Source organism: Raphanus sativus, chromosome 9, assembly GCF_000801105.2.
Source record: "Raphanus sativus cultivar WK10039 chromosome 9, ASM80110v3, whole genome shotgun sequence".
Taxonomy (NCBI): domain Eukaryota; kingdom Viridiplantae; phylum Streptophyta; class Magnoliopsida; order Brassicales; family Brassicaceae; genus Raphanus; species Raphanus sativus.
This window is the reverse complement of record NC_079519.1, coordinates 9,411,972-9,427,480: the sequence shown is the minus strand read 5'-3', so window position 1 is coordinate 9,427,480 and position 15,509 is coordinate 9,411,972. Positions and strand designations below refer to the sequence as shown.

The 15,509-nt window shown below is 38.1% G+C and overlaps 2 protein-coding genes across 2 annotated transcripts; both read right to left on the bottom strand.

The window, feature by feature from the left end:
- Positions 1-1,987: 1,987 nt before the first annotated feature.
- Positions 1,988-4,355, bottom strand: LOC130500031 (uncharacterized). The gene is made up of 2 exons (XM_056994723.1): positions 2,835-4,355; positions 1,988-2,751 (listed from the first exon to the last, which is right to left on the bottom strand). The coding sequence occupies exons 1-2, from the start codon at positions 4,141-4,143 to the stop codon at positions 1,988-1,990; spliced, it is 2,073 nt and encodes a 690-aa protein (XP_056850703.1). The 5' UTR covers positions 4,144-4,355.
- A 3,840-nt stretch (positions 4,356-8,195) lies between these two features.
- Positions 8,196-11,990, bottom strand: LOC108855647 (uncharacterized). Its single transcript, XM_018629514.2, has 7 exons — positions 10,376-11,990; positions 10,110-10,200; positions 9,665-9,822; positions 9,536-9,587; positions 9,359-9,441; positions 9,171-9,264; positions 8,196-9,035 (listed from the first exon to the last, which is right to left on the bottom strand). The coding sequence occupies exons 1-7, from the start codon at positions 11,771-11,773 to the stop codon at positions 8,488-8,490; spliced, it is 2,424 nt and encodes an 807-aa protein (XP_018485016.2). The 5' UTR covers positions 11,774-11,990; the 3' UTR covers positions 8,196-8,487.
- Between the last annotated feature and the right edge of the window lie 3,519 nt (positions 11,991-15,509).

Genomic DNA, 15,509 nt, shown 5'->3' with positions numbered 1-15,509 from the left:
AAAGAGCCTCATACGGTGCCATCTTAATGCTCGAGTGATAACTGTTGTTGTAGGCAAACTCAGCTAAAGGCAAATACTTTCCCCAACTTCCTTTCCAATCTAGAACGCAAGCTCTCAACATATCCTCTAAGGTCTGAATAGTCCTCTCTGACTGACCGTCGGTCTGCGGATGATAAGCTGTGCTCATATGGACCTTTGTCCCAAGTGCCTTCTGAAAGGCTCTCCAAAATATAGATGAAAACTTTACGTCTCGATCCGATACAATGCTCACGGGAACTCCATGCAATCTCACAATCTCATCGATGTAAATCTGCGCCAACTGACTCGCTCCGTCGGTCGTCTTAATCGCTAAGAAATGGGCTGACTTGGTAAGTCTGTCCACAATTACCCATATGGCATTCTTCCCTCCTGAAGTAGTCGGTAATCCCAATACAAAATCCATAGTCACCATATCCCATTTCCACTCCGGCAATGGCAGGTTTTGCAATAACCCGCTAGGAACCTGGTGCTCAGCCTTAACCATCTGACAAGTCTGACACTGCAATACAAATGTAGCAACATCCCTCTTCATACCAGGCCAATGGTAGTAACGCTTCAGATCCCGGTACATCTTGGTGTTCCCCGGATGAATAGAAAAACGCGAGTGATGTGCTTGCTGTAAGATTTCCTTTCTTAACAGCTCATCATTGGGCACACAAACTCGGTTCCGGTACATGAACATCCCGCTCGATGCTGTGTGATATCCAATACTCTCGATCTCAATCTGCTTACACAAAGCCTTATCGACATCCTGAGCTTTGCGTATCCTCCATAGCAAATCTGCCTGCTCTACAGACTCGAGGCCAACTGATTCTCCATCTACGGTAGTGGCGCATAATCTCAAACTAGCAAGTGTTCCCATACACTCCTGAACTTCTTTGGTTCCTGAAACATCGCTCCTGCGCCTACTCAAGGCATCTGCTACCTGATTAGCTTTTCCCGGATGATAAGCGATCTCCAAGTTGTAGTCTGCTAACAACTCCACCCATCTACGCTGCCTCAAATTCAAATCCGTCTGAGTAAAAATGTACTTCAGACTCTTGTGGTCAGTGAAGATCTTCACCTTCTCTCCATACAAATACGACCTCCAAATCTTCAACGCAAAGACAACTGCCGCTAACTCCAAATCGTGCGTAGGATAATTAGCCTCGTGGGGCCTCAACTGTCGTGATGCATATGCAATGACCTTGCCCTCCTGCATCAATACACATCCCAATCCAGTGCCTGATGCATCAGTGTAAACCTCATATGGTATCCCTGGCCTCGGGAGTACCAAAACTGGTGTCTGAGTCAGTTGTCGCTTCAACTCAGCAAAGCTCTCCGAGCACTCATTGTCCAATCAAACTTGACGTCCTTGCCCGTTAACTTTGTCATTGGCTTTGCAATGCTAGCAAAACTCTTGACGAAATTCCTGTAGTATCCTGCCAAACCGAGAAAACTGCGGATCTCCGTCGCACTCTTAGGTGTCGGCCACTCTGAAATAGCTTTAATCTTTTCTGGATCTACCGCAACTCCTTCTTCTGAAACCACATGACCGAGAAATCCAATCTTCCTCTGCCAGAAGCTGCACTTACTCAACTTAGCAAACAACTGATGCTCTCTAAGCTTCTCCAAAACAATCCGTAAATGCTCAGCGTGCTCTTCTCTACTCCGAGAATAAACCAAGATATCGTCGATGAAAACGATCACACACTTATCCAAATGCTCTCGGAATACGTCATTCATTAGCTTCATGAATGCTGCTGGTGCGTTCGTCAACCCAAATGGCATCACTACGAACTCATAATGTCCGTAGCGTGTACGAAAAGCCGTCTTCCTTACATCTCCCTCTGCTATGGCAATCTGATGGTATCCTGATGCTAGATCAATCTTAGAAAACCATGAAGCTCCTTGCAACTGATCCAACAACTCGTCGATACGCGGAAGCGATTCTTGATGGTGACTTTGTTCAAACCTCTGTAGTCGATACAAAGCCTGAAACTTCCATCTTTTTCTTCACAAACAAAACTGGTGCTCCCCACGGTGAAGTACTCGGCCTGATAAACCCCTTATCTGATAGCTCCTCCAACTGCTTCTTCAACTCAGCCATCTCTGCGGGAGCTAAACGGTAAGGAGCTCGTGAAACTGGTGCTGCCCCTGGTTCCACCTCAATTGCAAGAACGTCACTTCTAGCTGGTGGTGGCCCCTTTAAAGCCTCAAAAACATCTGCATACTCGGCAACCACTGGAATATCCTGTAGCTCGAGCTGATCATCATCCTTGTCCATCGAAATGGTCGCCAAAAATCCCTCTGCTCCATTCTCCAACAATTCCTCTGCACGCAACATGGAAACAATAGAAATTCCCTGGTGTGCCCGAGTCCCCTGGAAAACGATATTCCCTTCAGCTCTAGGGATATTAACTCTTGCATCCGGGCAATCTAATACAACTCTATGTCGTGATAGCCAATCCATCCCAAGTATGACATCGTAGAAACTCAGCTCCATCTCTGTCAAGTCTCCGAGAAACTCAACTCCTCCAAGTGTAACTGGTACGTCGTGATGAATACCGATTGCTCCCAACTTCTCTGAACCGGCAGTCTGAATCTGCTTAGCCTTCTGCACGAAGACTCCTCGAAAAGACCAACACTTAGCAAAGCGCGGAGTCACAAAACTGTGAGAAGCTCCCGTGTCAAATAAGGTGTGAGCGGGCTCACCTCCAACCGAAACCAATCCTACACGAGATTTTTACTAACTACAAATGATATTCATGAATCCAATAGTACACAAACATAACAAGTATGATAAGGATGCATACCCGCTATCGGCTCGGCTCCCTCTGCTTCTCCAACCGTAAACACACGTGGAGCGATGGCTAAACGCTTTGGTGGCGGCGGAAGTGCTGCATTGCCCCTCCTCGGACAATCTCTGAATATGTGACCTGGCTGGTTACACCCGTAACAGTTCCTGTTAGCGGCTACTGGTGCTGTTGGCGCTCCAACCTGAGCGCGCGGAGGCCTCCAACAATCCCTCAAAAGATGTCCCAACAGACCACAGTTAGAACACTGGAAACATTCTCCAAAATGATGGCGACGACAACGCCCACAACGAGGTGTCCCGGTCTGCTCCCAAGTCCTCTTCTGAGAGGAAGAAGATCCTCCGGACTTAGGCTGAACTGCCCTGGAGTACTTCTGCTCCTCTGCCATACATTTCTCCTGCACAACTGTTTTCTCTACCAGATCCTCCAAACTGGTATAGGTGGCCATACTGCACCTACCGCGAAGTTCCACTCGCATCCCCTTTAAGAACCTCCTGATCAGATCCTCCTCATCCATACCATTACCCGCAAATCGGTGAAGCTGGCGAAACTCGTGCTCATACTCTCTCACAGACTTTCCACCCTGCCTCAAACTCTCAAAATCGTTCTTCTTCTCATCCAAAGCTTCTCTTGGAAAATACTTCTTGTTGAATGCATACATGAAATCATCAAAAGTCATCTCGCCACGGTGCATCACTCGCACTCCATCCCACCATACTGCTGCATCTCCGCGTAAATACAACTCAGCAATCCTAAGCTTGTGCCTTGGTGGGCATGAGATAGTGTTCAAACACTTATCCAAACTGTGCCTCCAATCGTGAGCAAGTGTAGGGTCCGTGGTACCACTGAAATGCTCCAAGTTCACATACTTCATCTGTGACAACACCCTGATAAATGTCTCATCAACCTCGGGTACATGCACTGGAATGACGGGTGGCGGCGGCGGAACATGAAAGACACCTGGAACTGGCTGAATAGGAACCTGCGGATACTGTGGCGCTGGGGCCTGCTGAGCTGGAACCTGATGATCATGCTGGACCTGAACTAGCGGAACTTGCTGCATATGAATCTGCGGACCCTGCTGCACATGAATCTGAGGACCCTGCGGAACCTGCTGAGCTGCAGCCATCTGTCGAGCAACCTCCTGAGCAGCTACCCGGGCAGCCTCCTGAGCGGCTTGCCTGGCTGCCTCTTGGGCAATCTGCTGAACTGACTCCTGAATCATCTGTCTCATGATCCTGATCAATCTGCGGAGCAACGGGCTGCGGAACTGCGGGCTGAACATGCTCATCCTGAGCCTCTCTAGCATCTCTAGCGATCTGAGCACGGGTAGCTCTCCTCGGCGGCATCTGAAATGAAGGCAAACGAGTTAACTTCTGACTAAAACCAACAATTAAAGGAGTGATATCTAACGGAAATGTGCTATTTTATTTTACTTTTAAAATCCCCATATCCCCATAAACATTTGAAAACCGATTAAAACCGAATAAAAACCGAGTCTCCAAAATCGCCATCCCGGGACAGAGCCGGGATGGAACACGGCTCTGATACCAAAACTGTGGCGACCGCCACTTCCGAATAATAATAAAATAATTCGAGATAAAATAAATAATAGCGCAGCGGGAATAATAATAATAAAATCCATGTCATATCATAAAATCAAATACATACCATAAAGTCAAATCCGAAATATAAATAACAACATAAGTCCGAAGTTCTGAAATATAGAAAGTAGCGTAAACGATAGAAGTCCGAAGGCCTAGAGGCCCAATAACGATAAAGGATAAAACGATAAAGCCCACGAGCCCAAATAGTAGCACTAGTCCGATATGGTCACTCCTGCTCATCGGTCTCACCTGAAAGGGGAAAGAAAGAGGGGTGAGCAACAGGGGAGTCGCTCAGTGAGGTATGGAAAACTAAACCGCAAAGCACAGACTTGAGTAAATAGAACTCCCACTATGGAAGTCTAGTTCTAACATGAAACAAACACGGCGCCTATTACACCACACAAACAAATAATATATGTCTAGTGCACTTAGACATGCTACAACCAATGCGATGATAGCACATAGATATATTCTCTGCACCCCGCATTTCCTCATAAGGATATAGATATATACACTCCATTTTGCGTCGTAATACAGTGGTCCAAGCTGTACCCCGCTAACCTGATGGCGTCGTAAGTACAAACGTCTCTGTACCCCCGCAACTCTCCACAATCATAGGCGTCGTAAGCACAGACGTCATGTGCCCCCGCCAATCTCCTCAATCATAGGCGTCGTAAGTACAAACGTCTCTGTACCCCCGCCAATCTCCACACATGGACTCGCTTATATATATATTTACATATGTATAACAATTCTTAGCATCAATCAATTCACTCAATCGTTGAATCCTCTATTATCCTATTTCCGGTTTAACAATCAATAATAATAAACAAACAAGACAATCAAACAGACTCAATTCACAAAGACATATCATGTTTCGAGACTACACTACGATAGGAAGAATTCTATACTGGTACGGGATTTACGGAATAGACCCTCACCTTAGCAAATGAAGAGAAGTGGTATCTATGAACTCCAGCTGCTCAAATAGACTCCAAATCTGAAACCATGGCGAAAATTCGAGTCAAAACGCCTTTCGAACGACTCAAAACGGGCGCCTAAAGAAAAGTCAACCCGCTGGTCAAAAGTCAACCCGGTCAACCTTTGACCAGAAATCAATTTGATTTAACCAATTGGTTTTCCTTAACCGATTTCAAATTGATTTTAACCGCCCGGTTTACTCTAACCAACCCTAACCAAATCGTAATTGATTTAAACAGTCAAACCGACCGGTTAACCGAGTCACCGAGTTGACTCACCGGGTCGACTCAGCCGAGTTGGCCGAGTCGCCGGCGAGTCACCGGTGGCGGTCAACGGCGGCGACGGCGGAGCGTCGGAGCACGGCGGAGAGTCGGCGGAGCGGCGGCGGAGGACGACGGTGGCCGGCGGCGGAGAACGGCGGTGGCCGGCGGCGGAGACGATTTCCGGCGGCGGCGAAGCGGTGATCCGGTGTGGCGGAGACGACCCAACTTTGGAGGCGCGTACGGCTTCGTCTGAGCTCCGATTGCGGCGATTCTGGTGGCTACGGATTCGTCTCGACGAGAGGAACGCGATGGTGGTCTTGCATGCAAGAAATTCGCAACGGTTAGGGAGTTATGGTTGATTTACTAAAACGGCCGAAACTAAACCTAAAATGCAAGGGGTTTCCGGCGGTTACCTAAGGGGATTACGGTGGTGACTGGCTGGACGAGATCACTGGACACGGTGGCTCCGGCGACGACCTCAGGCGACTCTCTCTGCAAAAGGATCACAACTCCACTCACTATCTCTCTCTAAAACTTTTCTTGATAACTTGGTGGAGAAAACAAAGTAGATGAGCTGGTATTTATAGACAAATATTAGACCTTTGGGTGAGTGCATGGGCGTTAGCATGCTAACGAACTCTGTGGCCGAAATCGGGTCATTACACTAGCCCTGATAAGCTCCAGTGACGATACATTTCCTTTTCTAACGGTTTTCTTGCGATTCAAGGTAGATTGTGTGACCGATGGGGTTGAAGTCGCGATTGTTTGAGCTCGAATAATTGCTCCTTTGTTCCTCAAGCTTTGTTCCCTCTGCAAGCAATCTTATTGTTCCTTCACTGTATCGAACGAGACACCACATTTACAAGTAATGAGATTATGTTAATGTACCTGGCATCTCAAGGAGGAAGAGACAAAATCAGCTTTGATTTGGTCTGAAAGTGTATCACCAAAAAGACTAGACTCTTTGAAAGATGATGATGATGTTGATGATGAAGCATTTGATTTTCCCTGCAACCAAAATATGTTAGTTAGTCTATAAGACGGAATATAGTTAAGGAGATGATTAATAAAAGTAAAAAAGCGAATTAATTACTTCTTTTCGGACAGAGAAAGCAGAGGAGACCAAAGAAGCAGCTTGAAGGGCCATTGTCACGTTAAAGAGTAAATGTAATGTTTGTATAAATGTTTGTGCTTGTGTGCCTTTATATAGATTCACTTTATTTTTAACCCCACTTCATTTTTCACTTTTTGTTTTTCGTTTTGAAGTAAGTTTTTTTCCAACCTTATTTCAGTTTTATTTCAAAATAAAACAATGAACGGTGTTGCTTCAAATTTGAAGATCTACGGTACATATCTTCATTATTTTTAAGATAAATTTTTCATTGTAAATTAGTATTTAACTTTTATTTATTTTTATCTTTTACCAAAATAAATTATATTCTTTAATATAATCTAATTAATTATAAAATTTCAACTATTATTTTTATCTAATTAGATGTTTATATCAAAACATATGAATATGTATTTTTAAGAACTTTGTAACTCAATTTAAAAGAGTCAAAGATAAATAAGCTTATTTCTTACTAGACACTTTTGTTAATCAATTGTAGAAAAAAATTATATGTATGGTGTCTTTTTTATACGAATTATGATGTTTTGTGTTTGTTTATTCATGTTTAATAAATTTATTATATGAAAATATTAAATTTATATAAAATAATAACTATGTTGGAATATTGTTAAAATAAAATATTTGCGCAAAATAAGTAAATATAAAAAATATAAGGTGTCTAGTAATAATTAATGATAAATTGAAGATTAAACATACTTGGAATATTTATTTTATAATCAAGAAATAAAGCAAACAATTAGAGTGAATATTGTTTCATTTTTTTATTTTAAAAAGGTAAATTTTTGAAAGTAAAAATGAAAGTAACCACTGGAGATGATTTTACTAAACGAGTCGGGACATGTGAAGGGCGGTCCCCGCAGATGTTTTTCCGAGGATATATGTAATACTAAGAGCATCATTATCAGTGTCTCAAATGGAAGTCCTTAGTTTTTTTGGTGTGTGCCCCGCCACTTTTCTCAATTTCTGTGCCCAAAAATCCCAATATAAGAAACATCCTTCATGCGTTCTAGATACTGTTCGCGGGTCAGACGACACGTGGCGACTCGCGATTGGTTTTTTTTTTTTTAAGAAATCAGAAAAGAAAAAGATTTTAAGGACGTCCCACTCATAATGATGCTCTAAGATTATCTATAGCTGAAGTTTCGGCCATGTCATACTCTTACAGCCAATGAGAATACGAGAACTAGATTTCCTCTCGGTACATACTTTTACTTGTAAGTTTCATGGGTCTCTCCATCTCTGTGTATGGCAGAAGAGCTATGGAACAAAAATATGCCATAATTTGTTATGGACAATCTGCTCTGAGGATAAACTTATTCATTGAAATGATGAACTTATACACAAATTACTTACATGTATAGATAAGCCTAGTAGCAAATACAAAGTGTGAATTGCCATATACTCAGTTCTATTCCTGATTCATATACAACTCCAATACTATGGTATATGAATTTTCTTTCAAAATAATTATATATATTTGCTAGAGATCTGAATTTTAAAGATAACAAATGTAAAAAAAAATAATTAAAGATGGTGAGAAAAGAGAGTTATTGGAAGAACCAACCTTCTCTCAATCTATACACTATTGACTCGAGAAGGTGTTTTTACTAAGTAATTTTTTTTTCACTTTTGCCTTGGGCTTGCTGATTTGTAAAACTCTCTCCGTGGCTTCATAGACGAACCGGTAATCCAAAATTCTGAAATGTTCTGATCTCGCCTCGTAAACCGCCAGTCACAATCACCATAGACCAAGCCGAAGCACTCGGTTTTCTGCTAACCGGTCCATTAGACATGTCCACGCTCACGCGAGGGCTAGTTCTTGCCCGGTTCTTTGCAGCCAGCAAAAGTTTCTCCTCGGGCCATGTCGCCGAGATCCTATCGAAGAAGTATCGGTTTGTGGCGCTCGAAATGATACCGTTGGTGACGGTTTTGTTGTTGATTGGATCGTTGACAGGTGTTGGAGGGTTATTGGCTGTCATGGGAGACTCGTCAGGGCTGTTGCTGTTACTGATTTTTCCAGGCCAAGGTACGGCTACAGAGACGTCTCGACAGTAAAAGTGTTCGTATGAGTTTGTGACTGTGACACGTTTGCTTCTTCCAGCACGAGAGTCTGAGTCGTAGTTCCATACATATACATTGGAGTCTTCGCTTGCTGAGACTAGAAACTTCCCGTTTGGTGTAAGTGAGGCCGAGATTTGGCTGTTTGTGTTGCGAAATCCTGCAATACCAAAATTTGCTAAAAACGCTTAGCTTCGTTTTAAGACCAAAGAGAGAACAGAACACACAAGAAGTTTGAGGTTATCCATTTCCGAGTAAGAACGAAGAAGAGAGTTCTTAGGTTAGTATTGTTTACCTTTAAACTTGTGAACAAGGTCAACACCGTCAACAACACGAGTCCGTGAATCTGCAGATGTGACAAGTACTTCCGATGAACTTCCCGCCACAAACTGGTTTCATGAGAATAGTAAGAGCTTCCGACATTAGCAAGTATAAATCAAAAGAACAGAACGGTGTTGTTAGCTTCTTGTTTTAGCTTTCTACCTGAAAACCAGTGATTTTCTTGTGATTGGATTTCTTTTTCCTGTTCTTCAGATTGATTTCCTTTCTCTGCTGCAATTTGTTATCTAAATAACGAAATAACAAAATAAATTAAGTTTCGAAAAATGAAGAAACAATTTAGACTTCTAAGAAAGAGACAAGGTTAATGAGTTTATATACCATGTGTATTGTATAAGCAACAAGTCCCCTTGTATGAACCAACCAATGCACCCTTTACAAACCAAAGAGAGCTTCATTAAGGTACTTATTTTAATTTTAGCCCAAAATAGAAATAATTCAATGGTGTACCTGACCATCCGGTGTATAGCAGGCAGCTGTGACCATCTCATGAAGATCATTCCAGTCAACAACTTGATGATCAGGAATGCTCCATATACGAACTTTTGCGTCTAAGGATCCACTGATGAAGTAATTGTCATCCACGGGATTAAACTGGATGCAAGTCACTGTGTGGACCAGGAAACAAAAAAATCAGCCGAGAGAAAATCTTATGTTACATAACCAACGTATATATTGTTATCTTTTCTTCCTATGTTGCAGTGAAATTGAAGAGCCGCTTGAGTCTAAAATTTCATATCACAAATATATTGACAAAACGAATCTTTCCAGAATCAGAGTTCACACTCAAAGCGGCTAATTTATTCTCATTGCGATGTATGCTTAGTTTCCTACAGACTAGGAGAACAAGTAAAGTATGGTCACTGGTGCGGTACAAGAGGCTATATTCACTTACCGTAGTCACTATGCGAGAAGACTTTCAAACATGACTTGCTAGATAAATCCCATAGACGAACAGTCTTGTCCATAGAAGAGGAAAGCAGGTGCTGGAAACAAAAACAATGCCTGAGTATTAAAGAAGAATAGCTGAAGGAAGCAGATCCTCACATAACAGTTCAGAAGGCGTATACTTAACACTAGCAAGTTAAACTAAATACACATAAGGAAGTTTGCATCCCAAGAGAATAGTGGTTGGGAATAACAGAACAAAATGCTACCAACCTGAGAATTTGACCACGAAAGATCAAGTACATCATCCAAATGCCCAACAAAGGAACACACAGGTTTCTCTGAAAGACCAAAGACTGTTTCTGGAACCAGAACATTGTCCAAGCTCACTGATTTTCTGCTGAAAGATGTCCTCCCTCTTCTCATGGGAGACATTGAAGCTGGCTCTGGAGATCCATTTGCCAAAAGGAACAAATTTACGCTCCCATCGTCTTGCTGTTTATCCATCGACAAGAGTTCCCCTTTTCTTTCCGATTCAACAACTTTCCAAATCTGAATAACACAATCCTCACCAGCAGTAGCGAGATACCTCCCATCCAAACTGAACTTAATGCTCCAAATCGACCCTTTATGAGCCTGAATCTCTTGGCTCTTGAAAAGCGCTGTGAGTTCTTTACACGACTTCCCGTACTGCCTAACCTTAACTCTCTCAGGGTCATGAAACAACATGTCTCTGCTATCATCAGTTGCAGAGCTAAACCTCTGACCTCCTCCTCCTCCTCTCTCTGACAGTGAATCTCTATCATCAGTACTTCGTCTCTCTTTGTACCCTCCTGCCACACTACTAGCAACGTTCTTTATACTCTTTAGCCAACTCCCTCTCCGTCTATGCTTAGTTACTCTACTCCCACTCACACTTACACTCAAATCCACAGAGTCTTTACTAACATCATCTTCAACATTCTGCCTCCTCATCAGCTCGAGAACAATCGGTGATGTCCCAACACACATCTCAAACTCCTCCAGAGTCAACTGACGATCGGTGCCTACCTCCTTCAACTTCTCCAACATCCCGTCTTCTCTCACTTCATTCACCACGAACTCTTTCCCAGTATCTAGATTCCTAATCGTGCACATTTGCTCCTCTAGAACCACATCTCTCCTCCCATTCTGTTTCTCTACAGTCTCTATCGTCTCTTTGTTACGCGTACGGAGCTTATCTACAGATCCTCGAAGCTTACCAGAATCGACATTGTCGAATCGGCCGTTACGCTTCGAGATCGAGACGTCTGATCTGGCGAGATGAGAGCTGCAGATGGCTTTTCTACGGTGGCTCGTCGCGGGAGGGAGATCCGGCTCGTCGCTGAGTCCCAAACCGCGTAAGAGCCTGGTTCGTCTCTCGGTGACGGACTCGGGCTCCGTTTTCCACAGCTCGAAGCCGGATGGGAGGGGAAACGGAGTCGGATCGTGGATCGGATCGGGGATGTTGGGGTTGGGGTTGGGGTTGTCGGAGTCGTAGTCTGAGTTGGAAGTTGAGCAAGAGCAGGAAGAGAGGACGCGATCCAGTGACTCGTAGAAACAATCGTCGTTATCTTCTTCTTCGTCTACGACGTCGTTTCGTCCGTTCTTCGTCATCATCATTTTTTTAATCACTGACTGTTTTAGCAGCATCTTCTCACCATCCCCGCAACTGTTTGTGAGATTCGACTTTGCTAATGCTTCCGAGTTTGAGGAATTAGGGTTTCCGATAATCAAACAGGCTCGGCCAATGGGAGGTTGAGTAGTGAGAGAGAGAGTCAGATCGGAGTAATGGGAGAGAGGAGAGAGAAAGCTGTTTTAATGTTTATTGTACTGCTGCCAAAGAGCGAGGAGGGAGAAGACGCACCGCAACGATTTTTAATTCCATTTAATGTTTTCTTTTCTTTCCATTTAATTTCGTTTTGTTTTACAAGATTTGCTAAAAACCCTTTTTTCCTTTTATGACGATCGTATATTTAATTCGTACCATTTATTTCTCCACTAATCAAAAACATCATTTTTTTTTAACTTCATTGATAGAAATACCCAAAGGGGAAAGTGATACAAAAGCAAAAACATCATTTAACTATTTATTTTAGTTTAAAAAATATGATTATGGCATTACTTAGTTGTGTTTTAAAATGTTATATTAAAAATTATGTAATACATTTTAATTTACAAATATATATAGTATACCATTAGTACAGAGAAAAAAATTAAAGTGAAAGAAGATATTTATACGGTCACGGACCAAGTTATATAAATAAACAAAAACAGTGCAACATTATTTTTTTAACAAATTTATTTTAATGGAAATTATAGTTCCAAATATGGTTATATGTTTTATGTATTTATAATTTTATTTTCTTTGTTTTTGAGGGATGTTAATATTTTTGAATTGGAAAAACTTATGACCTACTTCTATATTATTTTAATTTAGAAATTTAAAATTTATATCAGAATATTTTATAAAAAATTTAATTTTAATTTTTATTATAACTGCAAAGATTAATTTTCAATTTAAATTTATATTTAAATATTACAAATACATCATTTAATAAGTCATTTAAAATTAAAAAACATAAAATAAATACTCGTCCGATCGGACGGGTCAAAATCTAGTTATTACATTAAAATGTTAGATTCAAAGATAAAATAGTAACTAGATGATTTTTCCGTGTTCATGCACTGTGTATAAATATTTATAAAGTAAATATACTATAATAATTAATTGTTATTTAATTTTAATATTATATTGATTTATAATTGTATGCATAATTTATATTAATAATATTATATTACTTTATTTAGACATACAATTTTAGATATGTTATAGGTTGTCAGTTTTTTTTGTTTTTACAGTTGATTTATTTATCATTTAGATATATTAGTTTGCATTTATTTCTTTGAGTTCAATTATAATTTTGTTATTTTAAATATATTAAAATTTTGATTAATTTTGTATTTGCATTTACGTTGGTTGGTTGTTTTATGTAAATATATTTTAGGATGATTATTTATAAATTAAATTATATTGTGTTTATAATGAAGTAAAAGATAAACTAAAGTGTCAAATTCCAAATTAAATAAATTAATATAACGATGATATTATGAAGTCTCATGCCCACATATATAAATTTTACAAAATAACTAAATTGTAACATTTGGCTAATATTTTATTTTCATTTGTTAATATATATTGAATCATCTTATAATTTATATTTATAAAATTAATTATTACCATAAAATTATATATTCTTATTGTAGTTTAATATATGCTATTAGATATAAGTTGGATTAATCGAATTACTCATGTTATGAGTATATTAAGTTGCATATATTCTTTCAAATTCAAACGGAAATATCGTTTAATGTGCATGTATTTTCATATATTTATTAATGATCAATATGAAGTTACATACATAAGTAACTGATATATTTTTAGAAACTCATGAACACATATCTATATCTACAGTAATTAAAACATTTTATAAATTCAAAATAATTTTATGCCTTAGATTTAATTTATTGAATGGTAAACTAAAATTTATTTTAAACAATGTTAAAAGTTTGAATTAAGATTTGCTTTCATATTTTGATTATGGTTATGTTAAGTTCCAGAAACATAAAAATCTAAAATTTAAAAGCAAATTTAATATTAAAATATATTTTAGTAATGATAAAATATAATATATCTAACTTGTTCAAGCATATCGGGTTGTTTTAATCTAAACTATTTTTGTAATTATTTGATCAAAAGATGTTTACTGTTAAAATCTATTCTTCATTTTCTAATTTCTCTTAAAAATAAACAGTAAAAAATTGTGATTGCATTTTAGAAATTATATTATATAAGTAAAATATAATTTGTCGATATTTTGCTGTAATTGAAAGATATTATAGTCAAATAAATTTATGAAAATAAATAAAACATTTCAATAATACTAATTATAAACTATTTTTAATAAGTTAAACATAAATTTGTTTATGTTACTTAATTATTTTATGTAATCATCTAAGAAAATAGATAGATAAATAAAATTATTTCTATTATTTTGAAATTGTATTGTTTAAAGTTATGTTTAAAAATAAATAATACTTATTTTTCTAATATCAAGATTGTCTATGTGAAATTTTCTTTGTGAAATCACAGTATATACAAATATATTTTTTCATTTATGAAAATATAGATATAAATAAGTATTTATTATTTCAAAAGTATATTTTATGTTATTTTTAAAATGGAATATTACTATTTTGTGAACTTTCCTTTTTAATGAAATTCATATCATATAGGCATATATTTTTGTTTTTAAATTTGCTTTTAAACTTTTTAAATGTTTCCTTTTTATTATATATGTTATTTGGAAATTTTATAAAGGAAACTAAATAAAAAAAATCAATAAAAATATTTAAACTGTAATAATTTTAATTCATTAAGGGTATCCGTGTAATTAATCATCGTGAGAGTTAACATGAGTGAGACACATAGAAAATTAACTTATCAAATAATATTATAAGATCAAAGTAAAGTAAATTAAATCGATAATCAAGTATGACAATTTAATTTTAAGGAGTTATTTATAATTTTTGTTTTACGATTTTTCACTAATTTTACAGGTTTGATAACAAGGTTTCATAAAATATGATATTTTTTTAGGATATAAAATTGTTTGGTTGAATTTAATAACTAACTAGGATGTTACTTCGATGTATATTATGTTTGCTAGTCTTAATTATTGTAGAAATCGTGCCTAGTAAACTAGTATAATGGAAAGCATATGCACATGCTGGTAGACAGTATTATTATGAGGAACTACAATAGCTCTGTTGTTTTTTCATCGCAGAGAGGCATAGAGCTTTCAATTAGATGTACATATAAGAGGAAAAATGATATATCAGAAATTATCAATAAATTTTGACCTAAATTATTGTTATTTAATATGACTAGTAGTAGTACCATAATGAAAATTGAAATGACTAAATTATATATATATATATATATATATATAACTGAATTAAGAACATTTCGTTTGTAACGGTTATTATCTCAAACAAAATATTCAACTTTTATGCGTGTAATTATTTAATCTTAGCTTTTTTCTTTGTAGATCGCAAGGTAATTAGATCTTATGATCTAACTAATTTTTCATAACTAAAGATAAAAACTAGTTGTTTAAAGAAAAAATATAAGAACTGTTGTTAATTTCTTTCTTAGCGTATTTAACAAAAAAAAATTCTTAACGTAGATTGGATCCGGAAAAAAACCTGAATTTCCACATAGAAGTTCACCAGTGGACCAAAACTTGTATGGTTACTTAGTTTTTGTTTTCGAATAAAGTTCAAATCTTTTTTTCCTTAGAAAATAATTATATGTAATAAAGTTCAT